Raw genomic sequence first — 23583 nt, forward strand, 5'->3', positions numbered from 1 at the left:
TATTTTTATTAATAATTATAAATATAGTTCTAATAGCAAGACTGGCCCAAAATCTAGTCTTCTGATCTATTCTCATGGAATTGAACTTATAATTACTAGAATAGAAAGTTCAGAATTACACAATATATATGCCAACTAACAAAAATATTGTAAGAATGAAGGTAAACATTATTTAAAATAAATTCATTTTACTTACTCTGCAAACCTGTAATGCCATTCTCCTGTGAGTGCATCAAGTTCAAATAACTTGCAAGTCCATTCTTCATTTTTTGTTTTCCGATCTCTGGCAGCTTGCCTTTGAGCTTCTTCCAAAACACACTTCTCTTGAGTAGCTTCTGTTTGATCTTTGGCATTTATGGCTCGCGTTACTCGTTGCCAGAGTCTAATACATGTGCAAAATAGTATTAAAAAGTATCAGAAAACCATATCTCTATAGAATCCTGTTGAGAGAAAATGATGCTCATGTGGATTTTCTGGCTTTGACAGAGCTTATTCATAGTCAGAGGCTGAGAAATTAGTCAACATATAAAAATTCAGTATTTTGAGTAGACACCTGCTTGTAAGTGAATAATTTGTTCTTGGCAAGAGAAATTTATTACATGAGTTCTTAACATATGGTAGTGACTGTTGCTGAATAAAGATAATGGAAATGCAGTAAAAGCAGGGCTCAAGAGAATCTACATTTAAATAAGCTCCCCAGACATTTCTTTTCCTTTTCTCTCTTTTTTTTTTTTCCTCTTTGACTGCCCTGGGGCTTGAACTCAAGGCCTGGGCACTATCTTTGCGCTTTCTCAAGGCTAGCGTTCTATCACTTGAGCCATAGCACCACTTTGGGCTTTTTCTGTGTATGTGGTATTGAGGAATCAGACTCAGGGCTTTGTGCATGCTAGGCAAGCACTTTAACACTAGACCACACTCCTCTCTTCCCCTCCTCCCTAATTCTTATATATACTGTTTAAAATCCACTGGTTTCAGGAAGATCTTCTAGCAAGCTATATTGTTTCTCAACTGTGGATGTTTGCAAATTATCAGAGAATTTTCAAAATCAGAATCTCTAGGAGTGGGATCAAGTATTAATATTTTTTTAACACTCCTGAGGATTTTTATGTGTTAACAGTGCTGAAAAACAGTGAAGTAACAAAAAATACTTTGAATAAAATAATTTTGAAAAATAATTTTCTCTATTAAAATGTTTTTACCAGTTCAATAAAAATATACACAACATTTATGTATCAGCCATCTGAGTAATTAAAAAGAGAGAGAGACAGAGAGAGAGGGCCAGGAGTTTGGCCTAGTGGCCTAGAGTGGTAAAGTTCGATTCCTTGGTTTGATTCCACATATATAGAAAAGGCCAGAAGTGGTGCTGTGGCTCAACTGGTAGAGCTTGAGAAAGGTCAGGACAGTATCCAGGCCCTGAGTTTAAGCCCCAGAACTGGCCCCTTCCCAAAAGGAAAAAATAATAGAAGCTTAGGCAGATTTGGGCTGAGTCTTAGATCTATTATTTCTTAGCTCGTGAAAGTTTTCTAGTCTTAAGTCTTATTTTTTCATCTTTTTTTTGTGTGTGTGTGTGTGTGTGTGTGTGTGTGTGTCCTTGGACACTTTTTGCTCAAGGCCAGCACTCTGCCACTTGAGCTACATCATCACTTCCAGCCTTTTCTGTGTATGTGGTACTGAGGAATTGAACCCAGAACTTTGTGCATGCTAAGCAAGCACTCTGCCACGAGGCCAGACTCCCGGCCCCTTATTACTTCATCTTTAAAATATGATTAATTATGGTAACATTTAAAAAATTATTGTATAGCTTAGAGAAAAAGTTTTGCATCATTTGGCTGTATCTAAATAGATATTTTAGAACTGATTCATAAGCATTTCTCTTCTCTGACAAATTTTGAGTGCAGGAAGCTCATGTAGACTTGAATGAGGGCATGTTTTCTAACACAAATACAATGTATACCACATTTTTACTCAAAGTTGTAAGTAGTCCAAGCAAAAATTTTATGACTTAGCAACAGAAATTATGGCATTAATTGTAGGCCAAATAATGTAAGTCCAGCATACTCGGGTCACAATTCTTTTTTTAAAAATATAATTTTTATTGTAATTAATAGAAGAGTTACATTATATTCACCAGATAGAAGGTACATTACTTCACAAACATTGATACCCTTTCTCATGTTTTGGTCCCCATTTCCCTCCCCCCACCCTCACCCCTCAACAATTCTTATGTTTCAGAGAATGGAACAAAAATAGGTTCAGTTCCATTCCCTTTGCCAAGAGTTTTATATATTTAACCTAAATTAGAAAATAGCTATTAGAATAAAACTAAGGACTACAAATTTGTTCTGTAATTTTACGCAAACAAGGCACTGGAGTATATAGAAAAACAGTATGATATGTCACATAGAGACTACTCTATAAAAGGACTAAAGATGCAATACTTTCAAAGTGTGGTTTAAGTGGTAGAGTGTCAGTAATAAGTACAAGAGCCAAGTGAAAAACAGGGCTTTCAGTTCACGCCAGCATGCATGTGCACAAAGTACTCTTTGACTTTCATGAAGTTAGCTGAAAAATGGTATACTTACTTCTCTGATTCAAAATCTTCTTGCTCTTCAAATTTTACAGTATGCCTTATTAATCTCCATTGCCTAATGTCAGGTGTTGGATTCCAGAAAACTTCTGAATTATCGGTCTTTTTGTCATTAATGAAAACTTCACTATCCTATAGTTAAGAAATCAAGCAGTATTGTAGAGAATTATTGCATTCATAATGGAATTAAATGGCATATTAATATAAAAATAATTCTTCTTGTTATTGAATCCTATTGAATGAATACATTTTAAAACAAATTAGTACTTTTATTAAATTCTTTTTTATGTTAAAAAATTTTTTTTACTGTGTTACATCAGTTTTAATGGGAATAAAAGAAGATATTAAAAACAGCGTATTAGTGGTTTACATACTTGCCATGATGGCAAAAGTGCCTGTAACATGTATAAATAGTACCCTCAAGAACATTCTACACTCCCTTGCTGGTTACAACAATGCACTTTGTAAAATGTAATAAAGCTTCCTATTCCCATTAAAGAAGGCATCAAAAACTAGTTCTGAGGAGATGAAAAGATTACTCTCCAACTCCGGGATGCCAGGAAGCAGAGTTTTCCCGAATCAAAAACAAAGCCCTAACTAAGAGCTCAAGGACCCACCCCTCAGGGGTGTTTTTTTAAATTTTTTTTCTTTTTTTTGCCAGTCCTGGGCTTGAGCTCAGGGCCTGAGCACTGTCCTTGGACTTTCTCAAGGCTAGAACTCTACCACTTGAGCCTCAGCACCACTTCCGGCTTTTTTCTATGTATGTGGTACCAAGGAATCGAACCCGGGTCTTTATGCATGCTAGGCAAGCACTTTAACCACTAGGCCAAACTCCCGGCCCTTAAATTTTTTTTTTTTTTGCCAGCCCTGGAGCTTGAACTCAGGGCCTGGGCACTATCCTTGGGACACTTTTTGCTCAAGGCTAGTGCTCTGCCACTTGAATCACAGCACCACTTTTGGCTTTATCTGTGTATGTGGTACTAAGGAAGTGAGGAATGGAACCCAGGGCATTGTACATGCTTGGCAAACACTCTAGCCTTGCTCTAGTCATGCTCCTGGTGCTTTTTTTCTATGTTTTTACAAAAACTATTAGGATTAAATATGTAACACAAGTCAATTACAATTTTGCTTAAATGCATAAAGTTCATGAGATTTTAGAAATATTAATTAACAAACTTTAGTCTTTACATACAAAACCTCAGCTACCATATCAAACTGTCAAAGAAGACTATATAGTATGTGTTATAGTTACAATGAGATGGTCTTGACTGTCCATAGACTCAATATCTATGTATGGAAAAACTTTAGGTAGAGTTTTTTTAGTGTTAAAAATTTCACGGGGCCGGGAGTTTGGCCTAGTGGTTAAAGTGCTTGCCTAGCATGCATGAAGACCCAGGTTCAATTCCTCGGTACCACATACATAGAAAAAAGCCGGAAGTTGTGCTGAGGCTCAAGTGGTAGAGCTCTGGCCTTGAGAAAGTCCAAGGACAGTGCTCAGGCCCTGAGCTCAAGCCCAGGACTGGCAAAAAAAAAAAAAAAAAAAATTTCAGAAATTTTTTTTATTGAAGAATTTATTAACATTGATTTTTACATCATATTGCTTCATCTTTTTTCTAAGTGACACTCAGAGTGAATTTTTTTGTCTACTTGTCCAAGTCCCGAAATCATGCTTCACTGTTTATGTTTGCTTAATATAAAGCAGAAAGCGTATTATTCATGGTCAATTTTCAAAGTGCATCTAATGAGCATCAGTTCTCACTCATTTAACCTCCTCTTAACAAAACTGCTCATCTATGAATCTAGAACAGAAGAAAAACAAATCAAAGTAAATCAAAGCAATTGCTCTTATATAATTTCTCCAAAAACCATGCTTCTTTCTTCCAAGTGAAAAGTAAAATGCTGTATAGAAAAGCACAGCCCTGAAGCCAGAATTCCAGAGCTGCAATTATTGATCCACCACCTACTTTAAGCAAATTATTCAAATGCTTTATGCTTTAGTTTAAATCCATAATAGTAATAAATGTGCATCTAACCCACGACACAAGGTTTTATTAACTATTAAATGAGTCAATGAATTGAATTCTTTATACTATACATAGCAAGTTCTATAAGTTTTATCTATTTCTACTGATTTAAAAGTATTAAAAATAAGTGTCATTGATAAGAGAGCAATATCAAAATAGCTGCTTTAAGGTGAAGCAGTGATGCTTTTAGCATTTGATTGCTAATTGTTTCCATAACAACCGTTTTGTAAAGATAACAGATTAAAATACTCACCCAATGACCTTCCAAAGTGGCTAGGACTTCTTTTCCCAATTTAAGTTTTCCTGATATTTGATTAACACAATCACTACTACCTAGAAATGGCTTTTAAAAGAGAAAATGTTCAACATTTTACTTTTAACTTACATGCAATATATGTCAGCAAGAAGTAATTATATATTTATATTAATGAAGGTACAAATTCTGAAATCCTGGTTCAAAATTTAGCTAGAATTTTTTTTTTGTGAACTTGAACTGAGGGTATGGAAAATTTATGTAAAACGAGACTATAGTATTCTAAATCCATTAAAAATCATAAATGACACAAGCCCTGTGCTTTTTCCTAACTCTCAAGATTGTGTCCTATCAATACGATAGTACATTAAACAATTGCAAATCAGGAAACTCAAGATATTTTTTAAAAATCTATTGCAAGAAATATCTTTTCCTGTGCAGCAAAACTAAGTAAAATACATAACCAAAAAAACCCTCCAAAATAAAAAACTAAAAGGACTACACTTTAGGTTGCTATATTTCTTCCTTGAGACAAAATTGTGATATTTTATGCTTAATCTTTTTATAGATTGTTTAAGACCACTTTCATCACGATTTTCAAACATCACCATCAATATATAAGCAAAAACAATTGCTACAGTGAAAAAAAAACAAAGAAAGGACATTGCATGAAATATAGAACAAACGTATGTGCGTGTGTGTGTGTGTGTGTGTATTCTGGTCCTGGGGCTTGGATAAAGGACTGTGCACTGTCCCTGAGCTTTTTTTGCTCAATGCTAGCATTCCTGAGAGCTTAAGCCATAGCTCTATTGCAGTGTTTGCTCTTGTTGGTTTTTGTTTGTTTATTAGGGGGTGAGGAGGTTGGTGGTTAATTGAAGATAAGAGTCTCATGGACTTTCTGGCTAGGCTGGCTTTGAACTGTGACCTTCAGATCTCAGCGTTCTGAGTAGCTAGGATTATAGGTAAGAGCTATAGGTACCTAAGAGCTCCTTTTTATTAGAATTCAAAGAATTATTATTTTTTTGCCAGTCCAGGGGCTTGAATTCAGGGTCTGGGTACTGTCCTTGGGCTTTCTCAAGGCTAGAGCTCTACCACTTGAGCCTCAGCACCACTTCTGGCTTTTTTCTATGTATGTGGTACCGAGGAATCAAACCAGGGTCTTCGTGCATGCTAGGCAAGCACTCTACCACTAGGCTAAATTCCCGGCCCCCATAGAATTATTATTATTATCATTATTATTATTTTGAACAGCCACAATAGTTTATTTACAATTGAACTCTTTATAAGATATTTACAAGAAAACCAATTTTACACATCAGAAATGGTATCAAAAGTATGAATTACAACACAAACAACAATATGAAATGGTACGACACAAACAACAATATGAAATGGGCATAAAACAAAGCTGAGGTGGACAAACAAGCAATTTCATAGAACTATTTTTATCTGAACATAATGCATTGTCCAACAACTGACACTGTGAAAAGGTCTCAAATTTCCTTTTGCTCTGATTTAATTTTCCAAGGATAGCCTTAATGACAAACTTTTCCCTTTCTAGCTCACATGCTTTTCTTCAATCAAAACATGTTACCCTCCTACTGAGAAGTGGGGTATTGAACCATTCCCCTTGAACTTAGGTTGGCTGTTTATTTCTTTAGAAGATAGTAGAAGGGGTATAGGTTGCAGATGCCAAGTGGAGCTTTCACCTTGCCAAAAGAAACATTTGCATTGAAAAACCAACCCTTCAAGGCAGTCTGACTACCTTGAAGCTGCCATGCTCTGAGAAACCTAATACTCTTGGCAAGTACAGACAGGTACTTAGATAAACAGTTCCAGTCCTTCAGGCATCAGACATGGAAGTGGTAAGTCTTTAGATGATTCTGGTCCTCAACTGAAAAATCACCTATGTCCTATAAACTTTCCTGAGGCTCAGATGTGTAGTAGAGAGGCAAGCCATCCCTACTATGTCTTGTCTAAATTCCTGGCTCTATTCCTTGTGGGAATAAGCACATGGTTATATTTGAGACAGTGAGACAGGAGTAATTTGTTATGCAGAAACAGTACCCTATACAACTCTATTTTAACATGTATATAAATGGAATATAATGTGATTTATACATTCTGGTATGTAAAGTAATATTTTAATTTATGAAGAAATTTCTGACCAGTCACTTTAAGGTGTTTCTTTTAATAAAGGGGTTTGAATTCAGGGTCTCTTGCATGATAGACAGGTGTTCTACCACTTGGTCCATATCCTCATACTGATTTAGTTATTTTTTTGGATAGGAACCTGGGCTTTTTGTCAGGAAATCAGCCTCAGATTATCATCTACCTTCCTATGCTCCCTGTAGCTAAGATCACAAACATGGACCACCATGCCTAGCTTGTTGGTTGAAATGGATGTCACCAGCTTTTTGTCTATGTTTGCCTTAAACTTCAATCTTTCAGATTGATGCCTTCTAAGTAGCTAAAATTACAGGCATGAATTAGTTAGGACTTAGTTACTTCTTAATGCTCTTTTTCTATAAAGACAAAAAACAATGGCAGTGTTAATCTGAATTAGCAAGTTTGCTATCTTAGGATACCCCAAGATTTTCATTTAGTCTGGTCCTAATGCTTCAGATGTATTTCTTTTTGACATGATACATATTTTTTTCCTTTTGTGCTTGGAATGCAGGGCATCATGCTTTTATTCAGCTTTTTCATTCACAGATAGTGCTCTACCATTTGGGATACACCTCCAGTACAGTGTTTTGCTGGTTAACTGGAGATAGGGGCTTGCAAACTTTTCTCCCCAGGCTTGCTTTGCACTATGATCTTCCAAATCTCAGTCTTCTGAGTAGCTAGGATTCTAGGCATGAGACACTGGTTCTTGGCATGAATGGTGCTTTTATATTTTGTTCTTAAGTTGAAATTAAATTATGTTCTTTCTTCAATATTTATAACCCAGCTCTCATGTAATTAGGTGATATGATATCACACTCTACTAACCTTTAGTTTAAATTCAAGTATTGCACTGTATCCAGTTTTTTGACATGTAATATTGACTGTTCCACCAAGCTCCAGTGTCATTGTGCCATAAAGAATTCCTAAAGAAAGAAATCACTGTCAAAAGGTTGAAGAGAAGCAAAGGCCAATAATAAAGTCATTTTGTTATCTAATCTCCATCTAAAAGAAACTTGTAAATCAAGATCATTTTTTCCTACTGGATAAAATGCAAATATAAGTTTGTTATACAGAATATGAACAGATAACAGAGAATTCGCATCATGTACAAATTCCATAATTTCATTTTATGTCTATAAAATGAATTGGTAATCCCAAATCAAAGGCTGTGGTGCATTTGTGGTTATTCATGAATGCTCCTGAGCAGGGATGAGATGTAGGATTTAAGTCATCAGATAAACCACCTGTTTTCTGCAGAGTTAGAGCTAGGCAACATTGCCTTGTTTAGCTCTTATACTACAGAAAGCTATAATTCTCAGCAAAGGATGTAATCACTAAGCTCAAAAGCCTACAGACTGAAAGTAGATATTTACCAGGTATACATGCAACAAGAGCCTAATATCAGGACTATACATACAGCTCAGTAAACTAACCCCACCAAATTAATAACAGTTAACAAATGGGCAAAGTAGCTAAAAACAAATTTTTCAGAAGAAAAATAAGCCCATAAGCATATAAGGAAATGCTCAACATTCCTGGCCACAAAAGAAATGTAAATTAAAACAACATTGAGATTTCATATTACCTCAGTAAGACTGGTCATCATCAAGAACACAAACAATAACATATGCTGGGAGGGGATGGGGCAAGAACTCTATGTTTGGTTGAAATGCACACTACTACAACCACTCTGGGAGGCAGTTGGGAGATTACTCAAAAAACTAAACCGAACTACTACTTAGTGTTCCAAAGAGCGATATGACTTTTGGGCATCTACCCAGAATATTACAAGTCAACATACAATAATGACACATAAGATACGTATAATGTAATTCCATTACTCCAACTAAAACATATATCACAAAAAGTTCATTATATATAAATTAATTCACTAAAGAAATTATGAAGGAAAACCTTTACCTTTACAATGGGCATATGGCATTGTCATTACATAATCTTCACCTCTGTTCAAGAAAGTTAGCCGTGCTTCTCCCTCCAATATTGCAGATAATGAGTTCCCTGAAACAAGTATTGTTTATTACATTTCACAAGCCTAAATCAACCAATTCAAAAGCAAACAAAAAACATTTATAATCCTAGCTACTCAGGAGGCTAGGATCTAGAGAACTAGAAATTAAGGTAAGGCCAGGCAGAAAAATTTGCCAGATTCCATTTCCAAAATAATCAAAAGAAATGCAAAGCTGAAAGCATTGCTCAAGTAATAAAACACCAGCCTAGCAAGAATAAGGCCCCGAGTTAAAACCTCAGTATGGCCACAACTAAAAATAAAAAAGTCTACAAGTATAGAACACATGCTCATAATCTAATTTGAAATACATGTAACACTTAGAAGAAAAGAAGCAAACATTAACTAAACCAAATGACGTAAAACCCAAACCTGAACCAAAGGAAATAAGACATCTTGAAAACATAAAGATATATACCATGTTCCTAATCATTTTTATATTTTCCCAACACAGACTTATCTGTGTTCCGTACCCTCTCAAGTAGCCAGATCTTCTATTTTACCTATTCTAGTTTTAGATTCATTTGTTTTCAAATTTAAAATTATATGAAATGGCCGTACCTCCAGTTATGAATCAGAAAAAAGCTCATTATTCAAATAAAGATATTAAAAATGACATAAATGCCTTGCTAAAAACAAATACTATTTACCCTATTTGTAAATAAAAACCAGAAAATGCTACCTCTGTGAGAAGAGTGCCAGTTAGGATAGAAGAAACTCACCATAGAATTTGGACTTAGCCAGGATACTACCACTGAGGCAAAAGCCATCTTTTCTGTTACTAACATAAAAGGCAGATATTGGTGGGTGATGAGATACCTATTAAAGGAGAAAACAAAATGTAACGGTATGAGTATATTACTATGCTAGTATCAAAATTTCTAGCATTATAATGAGCAAGAAGAAGCATTTGGTAAGTAACAAAATATTTATGCTTTCAGGATAACCAGCTTTCTCCTCCCATAAAAATCTACCCCTTGATTTTTACACTACAAAGTAGGCCCTTAAGATGAACCAAAGATAGTTGGTGTGGAGATGACACTATATCATTTATTGCTTTATAATATAGCTTTCATCTTTGGGGGAGGGACTGTTGGTCATTTGCTAACCCTTACCCCTGATTCTCTAAGTTCTGAGAAGCCAGTTTCTGTGTGGTTTAAAAAACCTAGGAAAGACTCATGTATTGAGGAAGTGAGTTATCTTTTGTAACAGCATGGGAATAAGGTTGGATGTGAACTTTCCAGCCACTGAATTCTGCAATAACTACACTAGACCCTGCATTAGACCCTTACCCGTAATCACTGTTAGGCAGCATCGAGATTCCTAAGCCTGATGATGAGATAATAAATGTGGCTTTAACTCAGTTTTAGCAACAATCCACTTTGTAGCATACTAATATTTTTAGTTATTCATCATATGGCTTCCTGAACTTAAACTTGTGAGATGGTGTTTTAATAACTCAATGTTTATATCTTAGGTTTCTTTCAAAGCTAATCATTTTGGGAAGTGGCTCTATGGCTCCAGTGGTATAGTGGTAGCCTTGAGCTGAAGAGCTCAGGGACAATGCCCAAGCTGAGAGTTCAAAACCCCAGTACTGAACAAAAAAATAAAAAGTCATAGCTAATCAATTTTAGCTTCCAAAGCAAAAAAAATCATTAAACTCTTCAATTTTCTGAAGAATTACAGAGATCTAAAATGTCTTAAAAAGTGTAATACTTCAGTTTCAACTTGAACAGTATGATAAAATCTCCAGTAGATGACTTTTAAAGATCAGAATTATTGAAATAGTTACTTGTTATTGAGAAAGAATACCATATTCCCAGGTTCATGTAAACAAGGCATAAAATGGAGAACCATGAAAACATATGTACATAAATTTAAATTAATGCAAGTTTGGAAATTAAGAAATATTTTCGGACTGCCAAGTAACAATAACAAAGTAAGTGTCTTTGAGGAGTAGAACAGATACAATTTCATTATCTTTCCCTGAAATGGAGAAATAAACATCCTGTAATAAAGTAAATAATAAAAGTGTTAAGAGGCACTGGTAGCTCACACCTGTAATCCTAGCTACTCAGGAGGATGAGATCTGAAGATAGTGGTGGTTCAAAGCCACCCCAGGCACAAAAGTCTGAGACTCTTAACAATTAACCACTAGAAAACAGGTAGTGGTGCTGTGGCTCAAATGGTAGAGTGCTAGCCTTCAGCTGAAGAGCTCAGGGACAGTTTCCAGGCAGAGTTCAAGTCCCATGACCAACAAATAATAATAATAATAATAATAATAATAATAATAATAATAATAGTAACAACAACAATAATACAAATGTTAAAATAACCGCTTAGTGAATGGATAATCACATAAATAATTCTGATGTTTAGGAAGAGAAGGAAATCACTGGGAGCTGCAGTTATTTGGATAATAAAAACAAGTAGTCAGGGGTTGTTTAGATGAAGAAATGGTTTTTAGATGAAAATACTGGATGGAAAATAAAATTTTAAAATAATGATGCAATAAAGTTGGGCACTGCTGGCACATGATATAATCTCAGCTACTCAGAAGTCTAAGATATAAGAATTGCCATTTGAAGCCAGACTGGGCAGGAAAGCCCATAAGACTCTTATTTCAGATCAGCAAAAAGCCAGATGTAGAGGTGTGGATCAAATGGTAAAAGGCCAGTCTTAAGCAAAAAAGTTAAGTGTGAGCACAAGATCCCGAGTTCAGATTTCCAGCCTGGGTACAAAAGCAAAGTAACAACAAGAATGAAGTAAGAGAGTGGAAGATCAGGTTACCTATTTGTGAATGCATAGGTATGACTACCTAGAAAAGAATTTTATTTGACATAAGTTTGGAAGAAAACTGGAAGACTTTAAATGTCAGAGAAATTGGTGTACATGTAACTTTGGACTTAAAGAACTACTGAAGAATTTTGAGAATGATCATAAGTAAAGGGTGAATGAGGAGGTAGGAGAAGAAAATATTTATGTTTCATTAAAGAATTACATGAAGCTGGGTGTGCTGGTGGCTCACGCATGTAATCCTAGCTACTCAGGAGGCTAAGATCTGAGGATCAAGGTTCAAAGCCAGCCCAGGCATGAAAGTCAGTGAGGTAGAGCACTGTAAGCCTGATAGTGTCCTAGGACAGTGCCCAGGCCGACTTCAAGCCCCACAACTGACAAACATGTACATACAAATATACACACGTGTTTATATGTATATATAACTTTCAAGTTAGTTTTGTTTCTGTAACATGCATTTCTAATACCTGTTCGGCAATGTAAAATGTTTTGCTGCTTGTTCTTGGGTGAATCCATAAACAACGAAAAGTCTCACCAAGTATAGGATTATATGGTTTCTTTAGTCCCTAAATCAAAAAGCATACAGGATTCAAATTATAAAAACAGAAAAATCAAAACAGTGTAGATTAGCCAAAACCAATTTAACTGTGTCAATTTAAAAAATTTTATAATTTTATAGTAAATAAAATTTACAATAAAAAACTATATGACAAATCAAAATACAGATCTAAATAATCAAGCATTTTGTAATTTTACTAGTAACTGTAAGTAAACTTTATACACAAAGATGAGAAACTTATAAAAAGCTAACCAAAGAAAAATATAAGCATTACCTTTGGCTTTTTATAGAATCCTGACAAATACCACTTTACTACTTTCTTTAAACGGAAATACGGATTTTCTTCAAGAGCAGCCCTAAAAACACAAAATAATAAGCCCCAAATATTTATAAGATCTGGTACAAATTCTAACATTCAACTCAATATAGTATGATTGTAAAATATAACTGGTAACATATGGCAAAGTAGCCATGTAACTCAATTCCTAAGATTTACCCCAATCTAAATCACTTTCCACCCACCCCAAATTTTTTCTGTTCTTTGTTATATTGTCTTGGTCTCTGGATAATTCCATTTACCAGTTGGTTTAAATTCTTATTATACAATTTTGTTTTAAATTTTACATGTGTATAGGTCAAAAGTCAAAGCAATATAAAGAATATGTCTTCAGTATACATCCTTAACTGAAATATTATTCTGTCTTTCCACACTGTCTCTATTTGTCTTCTAAAGGAAAATTTGGTTAAAGATCTTTTAAAGTATTCTTTAGCATAAATAAGAATAAAGAGTTTGTTTTACTTAAAAAGGGAGTGGGGATTGCACACAATATGTATTCTTCTGTAGCTCATTTTTTCCCCAGAGGGCCTTCTGTATGAGTTCCTACTCATGTACGTGGATAACATATGTTATTTAATATAACATTCAACGATGGATGGCCACTTAAGCTAAATCCGTTTCACTATTACACACCTGAGGGAATGTGGGAGCTACATAAGCAGACTTACTAGATCAAAGGATAATGTATTTATAATCTGGCAAATATACCAGATTCTATTCAAAATTACTGTGCTAGTTTGTATGAGTCCTGGGATGGATGACCATAGTTAGTGCCTCACAGAGCCTTGGCAAGAATGTATGTTGGTAGAAAAAAAAGCAACTTTATTTTGATTCTTCCTCTCTCCTCACTCTCTTCCTTTCTGCTTCCTTGGCTTTCCCTCTCTCCCTAATTCTCTTCCTTTCTTCCTTTTGAGACAGGGTCTGTCACAATTTCCAGGTTGGCCTTGATCTTGTTTGTGACACTGCTGTTTCAGTCCCAAATTCTTGGATTACAGAGGTGCCCTTCCATTCCTGGTAAAGTATAACCTTTTCCCATTCATGAAAATGGATGTCTCTTAAGAAGATCATAATATGAGTCATAGTAACTTGCTTAGTTTGTGAAAAATTTAATTTCTAGATAGGAAGGATAAGTGTCTATAGAACATAGCAGAACTAATATATAAAAGCATTTGAGTTTTTTTTGTCATTATGGAATATGAACATCACTATCTTGCTTTAGTTTGAATCTACATTTTCTTACTTTGAACAAGTTTTACATGTTTACTGACTATTGCTATTTCTTTTTCTTTTTTTTCTTTGCCAGTCCTGGACTTGGGCTCAGGGCATGAGCACTGTCCTTGGTTTTTTTGTCAAGGCTAGAGCTCTACCACTTCAGCCACAGCACCACTTCCAGCTTTTTTTTTCTTTTTCTATGTGTGTGGTACTGAGGAATCGAACCCATGTCTTCATGCATGCAAAGCAAGCACTCTACTACTAGGCCAAACTCTTGGTCCTATTTCTTCATTTTTTTTAATGCTTGGTCATTTCTTCCCCTGTTTTATCTACAGGTTGAATATTTTCATTAAATTTCTAATTTCAATGTCTATAACTTAGCTTGTAAAACTTTCCCACAATTTACTAATTATCTTTTGATTCCAGTTAGGATTTATTTTCCTGCTCTGTTCACTGATATAATTAATAAAAAGAATCAAATACTGATGCAGATTCAAACAGTCAAGTCACAGAGCCGGAACTCAGAACCACAGAAAAGACGATGCCTTCAAACAGCACAGCTTGCTGGAATGGGTTCAGCAGGTGACACCAGGAAAGGTGTGTACAAAATGAAAATTTCATCATTTTCTAAAAATCTCTTGGTAGAGAAATGAACATTTCCTCCCCTGTCTTCTTTAAACAAAAAGCAAAGATGACAAAGAAGATTTATGTCAAAAGCAGCAACTTGAAGTTCATTTGACTGTGGCAAGTTGTGTAGGTCTCATAAATACGTAAATCAACAGAGAAAAAAGCCCAAGAATGGAACCTGTAAAAGGGCTTTGTTTCAGAAGAATAGTACAGATTCTTTCTCATTGTGATAGATTACTGAGCAAGTCTAGGAGCCAGTGACCCCACTAGGAAAGTTTTAAATATGCTCTTAAGGTGTACTACAGAAGTCATAGAGCTATGTCTCTGTACAGCATAATTTTGGAAAGGCATAATGATCGAAAAGAGCACTCTTGAGAATCTAAAATTATGAATTGAGAATCTAAAATTGTATCTTCTATTTTAGGGAATAAAAATATACTTACTCAGATAGAAAATCTGCATGATAGTAGTAATCTGAAAGTTTATCCAGGAAAGAACGAGGTTCCAAAATAAAAGTAGGCAAAACCACTCTAGACAAATCCATGCCAGGACGGACTTGTTTTAACAGTGTCCAGATAAGGCTTTTATTTTCTTCAGACACAGTTTCTGTTTGAGAAGCTTCACCTGCCTTTAGCAATGGACAGAACACATTGAAATATATTCATTTCAGACATATAGATACACAATTGAAACCATGAATTATCTCTAGGACTATTTTAAGCATTCCTTTTTTTTTTTTTTCCCCTGGGGGGGGGGGAAGGGTAGGTCGGTCATGGGGCTTGAACTCTGGGCCTGGGTACTTGTCCCTGAGCTCTTCAACTCAAGGGTACCGCCTACCATTGTGAGTCTCAGCGCCACTTCAGTTTTCTGGTGGTTAACTGGAGATAACCATCTCACAGACTTTTATGTCTGGCTTTGAACTGCGGTCCTCAAATCTCAGCCTACTGAGTAGTTAGGATTACAGGTGTAAGCTACCAGTGCCCGGCTTTCAAGCATTCTTAAAATGTGCAAATAATCCTCTAGATACTAAACTCTATAGGCATAAAACTTACGTAAAGGGGGAGCAACGAAAAACACCAAAGTGAGTAATATTCATATAAGATCTACTACGAAAACATTATATCCTATTATTTCACACTATATCTACTTTTATGCCTTGATAAGAACACAAGAGTTACTAATTCAAGTTTCCTTGCAATTTACTTTGCATCCAGCAATGACTGAGTAGCAACATTTGTATCTAGCAACACTGAAAAGTCCTATATTTCAAAAATAAAGTTGAAAGAAATGTAAACTTTTAAATTGCAACTACATTGTTATCTGTGAAAGTATGTGTTTAGTGATTTATTTCACATGTATATACTTTTTGAAATAAGCACATTATATAAGTATTCAAGAAGATAAAAAAAACAAGCAGATATCTATAGTCTGATTATCAAAGTTTCAGGCATAAGAAAACCAGAATCTCTGAAAATAGACTTTTACCTCTCCAAGTTCTTCATGGCTCTGTTCAGTGTAGGTAGTCTCCTTCAAAGGCTCAACAGGCTCAGGTTCAATATATGAGTCATCTTGTCTTTCTGATGTATCTGTGTCACTTTCTTCACTTTTTCCCAATACTTCATTGTCTGATTCATCATGTTCCTGATCATTTTCTTTATCAGATTTATCAGAGTACATATCTTGGTCTTTAAAATGCTGTCGATCAATTTCACCATCATTTAACCTTAAGAGTAAAATATTATGAACACTTATGCATTGTTCTAGAAGAGATTTATATAGTTTAACTCATTTAATCCTGAAAATTACCAAAACTACCCTGTGAGATAGATAAAATTACTATATTTTATAGATTAGTCAAAAAAGGCACATGTTACATATAAACCTTGGGAGATATTAAAAGATGTGGATCTACTCAGGAGAGGCTGAGATCTTAAGATCTCCTTCAAAGCCAGCTCAGGCACTAAAGTAATCATCAAAAAATGGGAAGTGGAGCTGTGACTCAAGGGTAGGTAGGTAGCCTTGAGTTGAAGAGCTCAGGAACAATGTCCAGGCCAAGAAGTAGGGCGGTAGCTTTGAGCACTGAAGAGCTCAGACACAGTACCCAAGCCAAGTTGAAGCCCCATGACTGACAAAAAAAAAAAGAAAAAAGAAAAAAAGAAAAGCTTCGTGCATGATGTAATACTTTAAATTGATCTTAAAACACACATAACTATGACAAGAGAAAAAGGAATAGAAATTATTCGGAATGGAGGCATCATATGAACTATGAACAGATCAAAGTAGATAGATGGCATAGTTGACTTAGGAATGAAAAGGCACATTTAGATAGAATTTTAAAAAATTCTTGTACCTAATCATACTAGATCAACAAGTTTTGAAGGTTTTTAGGTCATATAATGGGAAGATAGGCAAATTTCAATCCTGTATGTATTAGTAAACTAGAAGACCTAACCTCATGAACAATATGATCTCTGAAATTGCCAAATTAGTAGAGTATCTACTTACTGGAAGTTGTCACCACTGTGGAGATTATTTGCACGTAATAAGCCATACAAAGTCACATGTGTGTTATCTGATGAAATGCTCAGATCATGTTCCTTTCCTTCCCTGATCATTGTACGCTTAAGAAGACTAGAACATTTTAAAGCCAATTCCAAAGCATCCATCCAACACCTTCCTAGAAGAACACATAGAATATACAAGAAAATCTATGAGACTATCATTTATTTTACTTTATTAAAAGTATTAAATAAATTTATTACAGTTATTAAACTTATTATCAGTACTTCCTTAAAAAACATGCACTGGAGGGGCCGGGAGTTTGGCCTAGTGGTAGAGTGCTTTGCCTAGCATGCACAAAGACCCAGGTTCGATTCCTCGGTACCACATACTTAGAAAAAAGCTGGAAGTGGTGCTGAGGACTAAGTGGTAGAGCTCTAGCCTTGAGAAAATCCAAGGACAGTGCTCAGGTGCTGAGCTCAAGCCCAGGACTGGCCAAAAAAAAAAACCCAACATGTACTGGAAAAGTTCATTTGAATACAGTCTTGATACTGTTTATTAATACCTTTGTTACAAATGCTTTTCATATACTAAGCATTTAGAAACCACAGAAAAATGAATAACATACAACATAGATTGGCAAATATACCTAAAGTAAGTTAACATTATTTTGTAAACTGTAAACATTGTCACTCAGTGTATTTTGAAAGTTATCAAGTAAAATACATAAAAAATACCAAAGAGGTTATGATTCTACTATGTCTGGACAAAAGATCTATACCCAGGCTTAGCAACATTCTACTTATATTTATGGATATTTTAGCAAGAATTAATTAATGAATTTTACTGTGACATCTTCATACTTGCATTTAACATTCTTAGATAGTATCAACCGCCCTCTTTTTCTCCCTGATTAACATTGCTTGCCCTGGTTTCCTTCTGCTTCCCTAACAGCTTTCTTCTATTTTCACCTTCTTTGCATTCTACATATGAGGGAAAACATTTGATACCTGCCTCTGAGTCGTAATTATTTCACTTAATCAAGAAAATGCTTGTATAATGCCATCATTCACAGCTGTATTTCTGATATTCAAAAGACTACATTTGCAGAAACATTTTCACAGATACTTAAATGCTCTTAAAATCCATATATGTTTAAAGATCTAATGAACTACCAGCAATATAAAACATTTTCAGGGCCAGGAGCATGGCCTAGTGGTAGAGTGCTTGCCTAGCATACATGAAGACCAGGGTTCAATCCCTTGGTACCACATATATAGAAAAAAAGCCAGAAGTGGTGATGAGGTTCAAGTGGTAGAGCTCTACCCTTGAGAAAGCCCAAGAACAGTGCTCAGGCCCTGAGCTCAAGCCCAGGACTGGCAAAAAAAAAAAAAAAAAAATGTAGTGACTACTTATACATGTTCCAGTTTAAAGATAATTCCATGACAGACTTAGAGTGCGAACCAGTAGGAAGAGGAGAGCTAATTAAGGGAGTGAATAGGGATTATACAGTCTATATGGTTTATTTGTATATATGAAAACAGAACAGTGAAACTACTGAAATTTTTCCATGAAGTGGGTAGGAGATTGGGAAGAGAGACAGAAAGAGAAGGTTAAATTGGGATATATTGTACATCTAGGGAAATGTCACAAAATGATTTCCCTTGTACAACCAATGTATTCCATTTTTTAAAAAAATTTGCTAGAAAGTCAACTTTAGAAGGTTATAAGGTACCCTACCATCAAGCTAATCTAAACTTTGAAACATGAAAGCAAAGAAAAAAATCAATTACTAATTGTTAAAGTTTTAAAGTTACTTTGGCTTCAAATAAATTGTGCTTTCTCCATATTTGCCTCATAAATTAGAAATCAAGCTGATAAATGTGGAATAAACTATTCTGAATTTAACATTTTCTTAAGTAAAACCAAAATAGTATATGAGTATCTCACAAATGTTAACCTTTAATGATAAAATATAGTTAAATCCATATAAAATGATAAAACTTAACGAGCTACCATAAAGAACACTAAGAAGTTAAAAAGTTGTCTATATGACAACAGAGAACAAAGAGGAAAACTGAGTTCCTAACATACTGCTCAGTTACACAATGCTCTTTTCCTGTCAAATTTGTTTACCAACTTAGTATGCCTAGTGTTTTAAGCAGTTTCTTCACAGGGTCCATCTATCTCAGGACAGACCTCATATACTCCTCCCCAAGTTATACGGCTCTCCCTTTTCATATGCACAGTGATTATTTGCCCCCCATTCCTCAATATTGTCTTCCCCTTTCTCCCCAGACAAACACATTTCAGCTTCCTGGTACTCATGTTCTTAAACTGTCAGCTAATTGTGCAAAGGAATTACACTATTAGAATTTACGTCTCTAAGGAGTTTTATGATTATGTTTCTGCTGCAAGTGTCATACTAAGAACCGTTCTAAGCATTAGTAGGTCACATCTGTAATATTAGCTAAGTAAAGAAACTGAGATCTAGAAGACAACGGTTAGAAGCCAATACTGGGCAGAAAAATCCCAACATCATCTCTAAAATAACTAGTAAAAAGCCAGATTTGAGGTGTGGCTCAAATGGAGTGTCAGCTGAGTAAGCATGTCAAAAAACAAGAGAAAAAAATCCCTTCAAGGATAAACAAAGTGGTGTATAAAACCCTCAAAATGACAAACAATCCATTAAAAATGTATTTACCATCTGACTCTGAAGTAGCTCGGATGATCAAATAACTGCTAGGTAAGGGCTGAGTTATGGATCCAACTGCTTCACCTTTAGGACCCTTATAACAAAATAAATGGTACAGAGTAAGTATTATGAGATCTCAACATTTTATTGCCACAAATATACCTCCTTAATAGAAAATTGCAGGAATAATTGTTTTTATTAGGCATTATCTCTATATATTGTTTACATATTAAAGAAAACAAAAAGTTTAGCATATTAGACCATTTAACAGATAATTTTTATATACTACTACTACTAGATGAGTATTAAATTTCTATAAGTCTAAAGAAAACAGATGGAAATAAAACAAGAACTACAGTTTCACTAGGGCTAGGAAAAAGTAAATCTCTATTTTATGAGCAGTGATATGTTTTTAAAAAACTATAAAACTATTTTTTTCTTAAAAATGCAAAACAAAAGGATTACTTATGGCTGGAGATGTTTTAAAAGTATTTAACACAAACATGTAATCCCCAAGTCATATCTTAAGTAGAAACGGTTCTTTTGTGGAAAGAAAGAAAACATTAAATTTACAGTGTAATTTTTATCATAAGTAGAATTTTAATAGTTGTATTACAAAGGTTCTTTTTTTGTTTTGTTTTGTTGGTCATGGGGCTTGAACTCTGGGCCTGGGCGCTGTCCTTGAGCTCTTCAGCTCAAGGTTACCCCCCTGCCCCTGGGCCTGGAAGTTGTCCCTAAGCTCTGCAGCTCAAGGCTACCACCCTACCTCTGGAGCCATAGCAACACGTCCACTTCCAGTTTTCCAGTGGTTAATTGGAGATAAGAGTCTCCTTCTTGAACTTTAGTGTCCTGGCTGGCTTTGAATCTCGATCCTGATATCCCAGCCTCCCAAGTAGCTAGGATTACTACTGGTGTGAGGCACCAGCGCACACAGCTTCATGTAATTCTTTAATGAAACATAATTATTTTCCTCTCCTACCTCCTCATTCACCCTTTATTTATGATCATTCTCAAAATTCTTCAGCAGTTCCTCAACCCCCAATCAGATGTACATCAATTTCTCTGACATTTAAAGTCTTCTGCTTTCTTCCAAACTTATTATATCAAATAAAATTCTTTTCTAGGTAGTCATACCTATGCATTCACAAATAGGTAACCTGATCTTACACTCTCTTGCCTCCTTCTTTTTGCTACTTTGGTTTTGTACCCATGCTGGAATTTGAACTCAGGGCCTTGTGCAAAATAAATTTTTTTAAGTTAGATATTTAAAGCAATCCAAGTGTTTTGGTACACATTTCATTATAAATAAGAGAAAGGGCAGGGGAAATTAAGCTCTTGAAAAATAAACAGATTTATAAGAAACAAATATATAAGCCTGGGGAAAACATAAAAACCACAGCCAGTAATCTTTACTTTTTACCTTTTAAAGTACTTAACATACCTTCACTGCCCAGATAGACTGTTCCAAAGGATGGAAAAGCTTGAAACAAAAGCCATCTTTTTTGGATGGTCGCTCAATGATTTCACAGGCATTCAGAAGGACTGTTCCAACCCACTGACCATTTTTTTGGGTTTTATAGATCAGTAGCACCCCAGGTTTCAACACACACCACAACTTGGTCCAGCTCTTCAGAGTACCACGAATCTATAAAAATACAATTACAAAAATAAATACATGTTTCTCTTTGTGGTCTGTAAAATAAACTACATAATGCTAAGTATAAAACTTTCCATTATATATGTTTCAGAATAAGAGCTATTTAAAGAGCTACTGTATGGCAATCACTATAGGCAGATGTAAAAATGACATCTGCTTCCAAAAAACTGTAATCTTAGTGGAGGACTAGTTTCAAAATACTATACTACAAAGGACAGCCTTCCTAACTCCCTGACCAGTAAGGAGGCATAGTATTATCTTCACTTTGTAGTGTTTATTACAGTTGTAATTTTGAGTAAATGGATATTCCACTTTTTATGTGGAGTATGTGTTTATCCTTTTTTTTTTTTTTTGCCAGTCCTGGGGCTTGAACTCAGGGCCTGGATATTGTCCCTGAGCTTCTTCTGCTCAAGGCTACCACTCTACCACTTGAGCCACAGAGTCACTTACGGATTTTCTATTTATGTGGTACTGAGGAATGCTTCAAACCCAGGGCTTCATGCATGCCAGGCAAGCACTCTGCCACTAGGCCAAACTCCTGATCCTGTCTGATAATTCTTATCAGATACTTTTTTTGCCAGTCCTGGGGCTTCATCTTTTTCAAGGCTTTTTCTGTCCTTGAGTCATAGCACCACTTCTGGATTTTCCTGTATATGTAGTACCGAGGAATCAAACCCAGGGCTTTGTGCATGCTAGGCAAGCACTTTACCACTGGGCTACATTCCTGGCCCTGATAAATTTATCTTTTCCTTCAACAATGCCTACATCAAGTCCTCAATAATAGTAAATGATAATTTGAATAAAAAGCAAAATATGCTTTTACAGTGAGTTGTTTAAACAACGTAATATAACACAACTAAAGTCCTTTTAAAAAAACTAGTATATATAATACTATTGTTAAGGGAGATATTAAAATTCCTTCTATTAAGATTAGATCATAGAATCTCTGGGAAATAATTAATAGTCTTCATACCAATGTGAAAAAATCATTCTAAGAATTGTTTTAGCCTTATGGACTTTAGATACACGCTGAGCTTTCCTATTCTAATGAGCAAACATCTAACAATCAGAACTTAAGCTTCAACATACTTACCTTCAACCAATCAGCCATTACAATAACTGAAGGATCTGTGATTGTACTGAGCAACTCCTTTGTGGCTCTTTTCTTTTCTTCTCGGTAATTTTTCTTTTGCACCTATTTTACATGAATAGAAAATTAAAACTCAGGAATTGTAAACTTCTTTAGAATTTTTGCATCTTAGGATAAAATAACTACAATTTATTTGGTTGGTTATTCCATAGCTGGGTGATATTCTTTGGAAACCTAGTTTAAATATAGTTTCTCTAATTATTGGTCCAGTTCTCTGTAGCTTTAAAAATAATTCTATCTCTTTTTAATTATATAATCCTCTGGGAAACATTATCTTTTCAGATTGTTTCTATGTATATAACCTTTTGTGTTTTTTGTTCTATTCTGGTTGGCTTTGTTTCAAAGAATAATGATTTGAACTCCAGGCCTCATTCTTGTTTAGTAAATGCTAAAATACATCAACTACAAACCCTCACCCTTTTCAACTTTTTTGTTATTTCTCAGGTAGAGTCTTATACTTCACTCTACCCCCAGGCCTGCCTGAAACCTAACAGTACTACTTATATTTCTCCCCTGTAGCAGAGATGTCAGAATACACCACCATGCTTAGCCTTCTCATTCAGATGGGGTCTTGCTTTTTGCTCAGGCGTTAAACTGAGATCCTCTCTACCTAACTAGTAACCTAACTAGTAACTAGTAACTAGATTAAAGGTATGAACCATTAAACCCAGCCTTGTGTATTTTGGTAAAAATACATTTTTTTCCTTTCAACATTTTTTAAAGTTTCTATGTCCATCTTTTCCTTTCAATTGCTCCATGGGATCCCTGGCATAATAAAATAACGAAAGCTAATAATGAGTGCATTCTATGAGTCTGACTTTTTTTGGGGGGAGGGGGAGGGTTGGTCGTGGGGCTTGAACTCTGAGCTTGGGACTATCCCTGAGCTCTTCAGCTCAAGGCTAACACCCTACCCCTTGAACCATAGCACCACTTCTGGTTTTCTGATGGTTAATTGGAGATAAGAACCTTACTACTTTCGTGCCCAGGCTGGC

General features: G+C 35.2%; 1 protein-coding gene across 7 annotated transcripts in view; it reads right to left on the minus strand.

The window, feature by feature from the left end:
• The window catches only part of Osbpl8 (oxysterol binding protein like 8), a 76462-nt gene that overhangs the window by 10300 nt on the left and 42579 nt on the right, over nt 1–23583 (minus strand). For all 7 annotated transcript variants that reach the window (XM_090328287.1, XM_090328285.1, XM_090328289.1 and 4 more), the window contains 14 exons: nt 22535–22636; nt 21226–21429; nt 19794–19878; nt 17096–17267; nt 16076–16313; nt 15034–15218; nt 12689–12770; nt 12323–12421; nt 9782–9878; nt 8954–9052; nt 7859–7956; nt 4865–4954; nt 2583–2719; nt 197–382 (listed from right to left, as the gene is read on the minus strand). In XM_090328287.1, the coding sequence (XP_090184413.1) occupies nt 197–382; nt 2583–2719; nt 4865–4954; nt 7859–7956; nt 8954–9052; nt 9782–9878; nt 12323–12421; nt 12689–12770; nt 15034–15218; nt 16076–16313; nt 17096–17267; nt 19794–19878; nt 21226–21429; nt 22535–22636 (1874 nt within the window). The remainder of the gene's footprint in view (nt 1–196; nt 383–2582; nt 2720–4864; nt 4955–7858; nt 7957–8953; nt 9053–9781; nt 9879–12322; nt 12422–12688; nt 12771–15033; nt 15219–16075; nt 16314–17095; nt 17268–19793; nt 19879–21225; nt 21430–22534; nt 22637–23583) is intronic.

The sequence above is a fragment of the Megascapheus bottae genome, chromosome 2, assembly GCF_031878675.1.
Source record: "Megascapheus bottae isolate mThoBot1 chromosome 2, mThoBot2.hap1, whole genome shotgun sequence".
Lineage (NCBI taxonomy): Eukaryota > Metazoa > Chordata > Mammalia > Rodentia > Geomyidae > Megascapheus > Megascapheus bottae.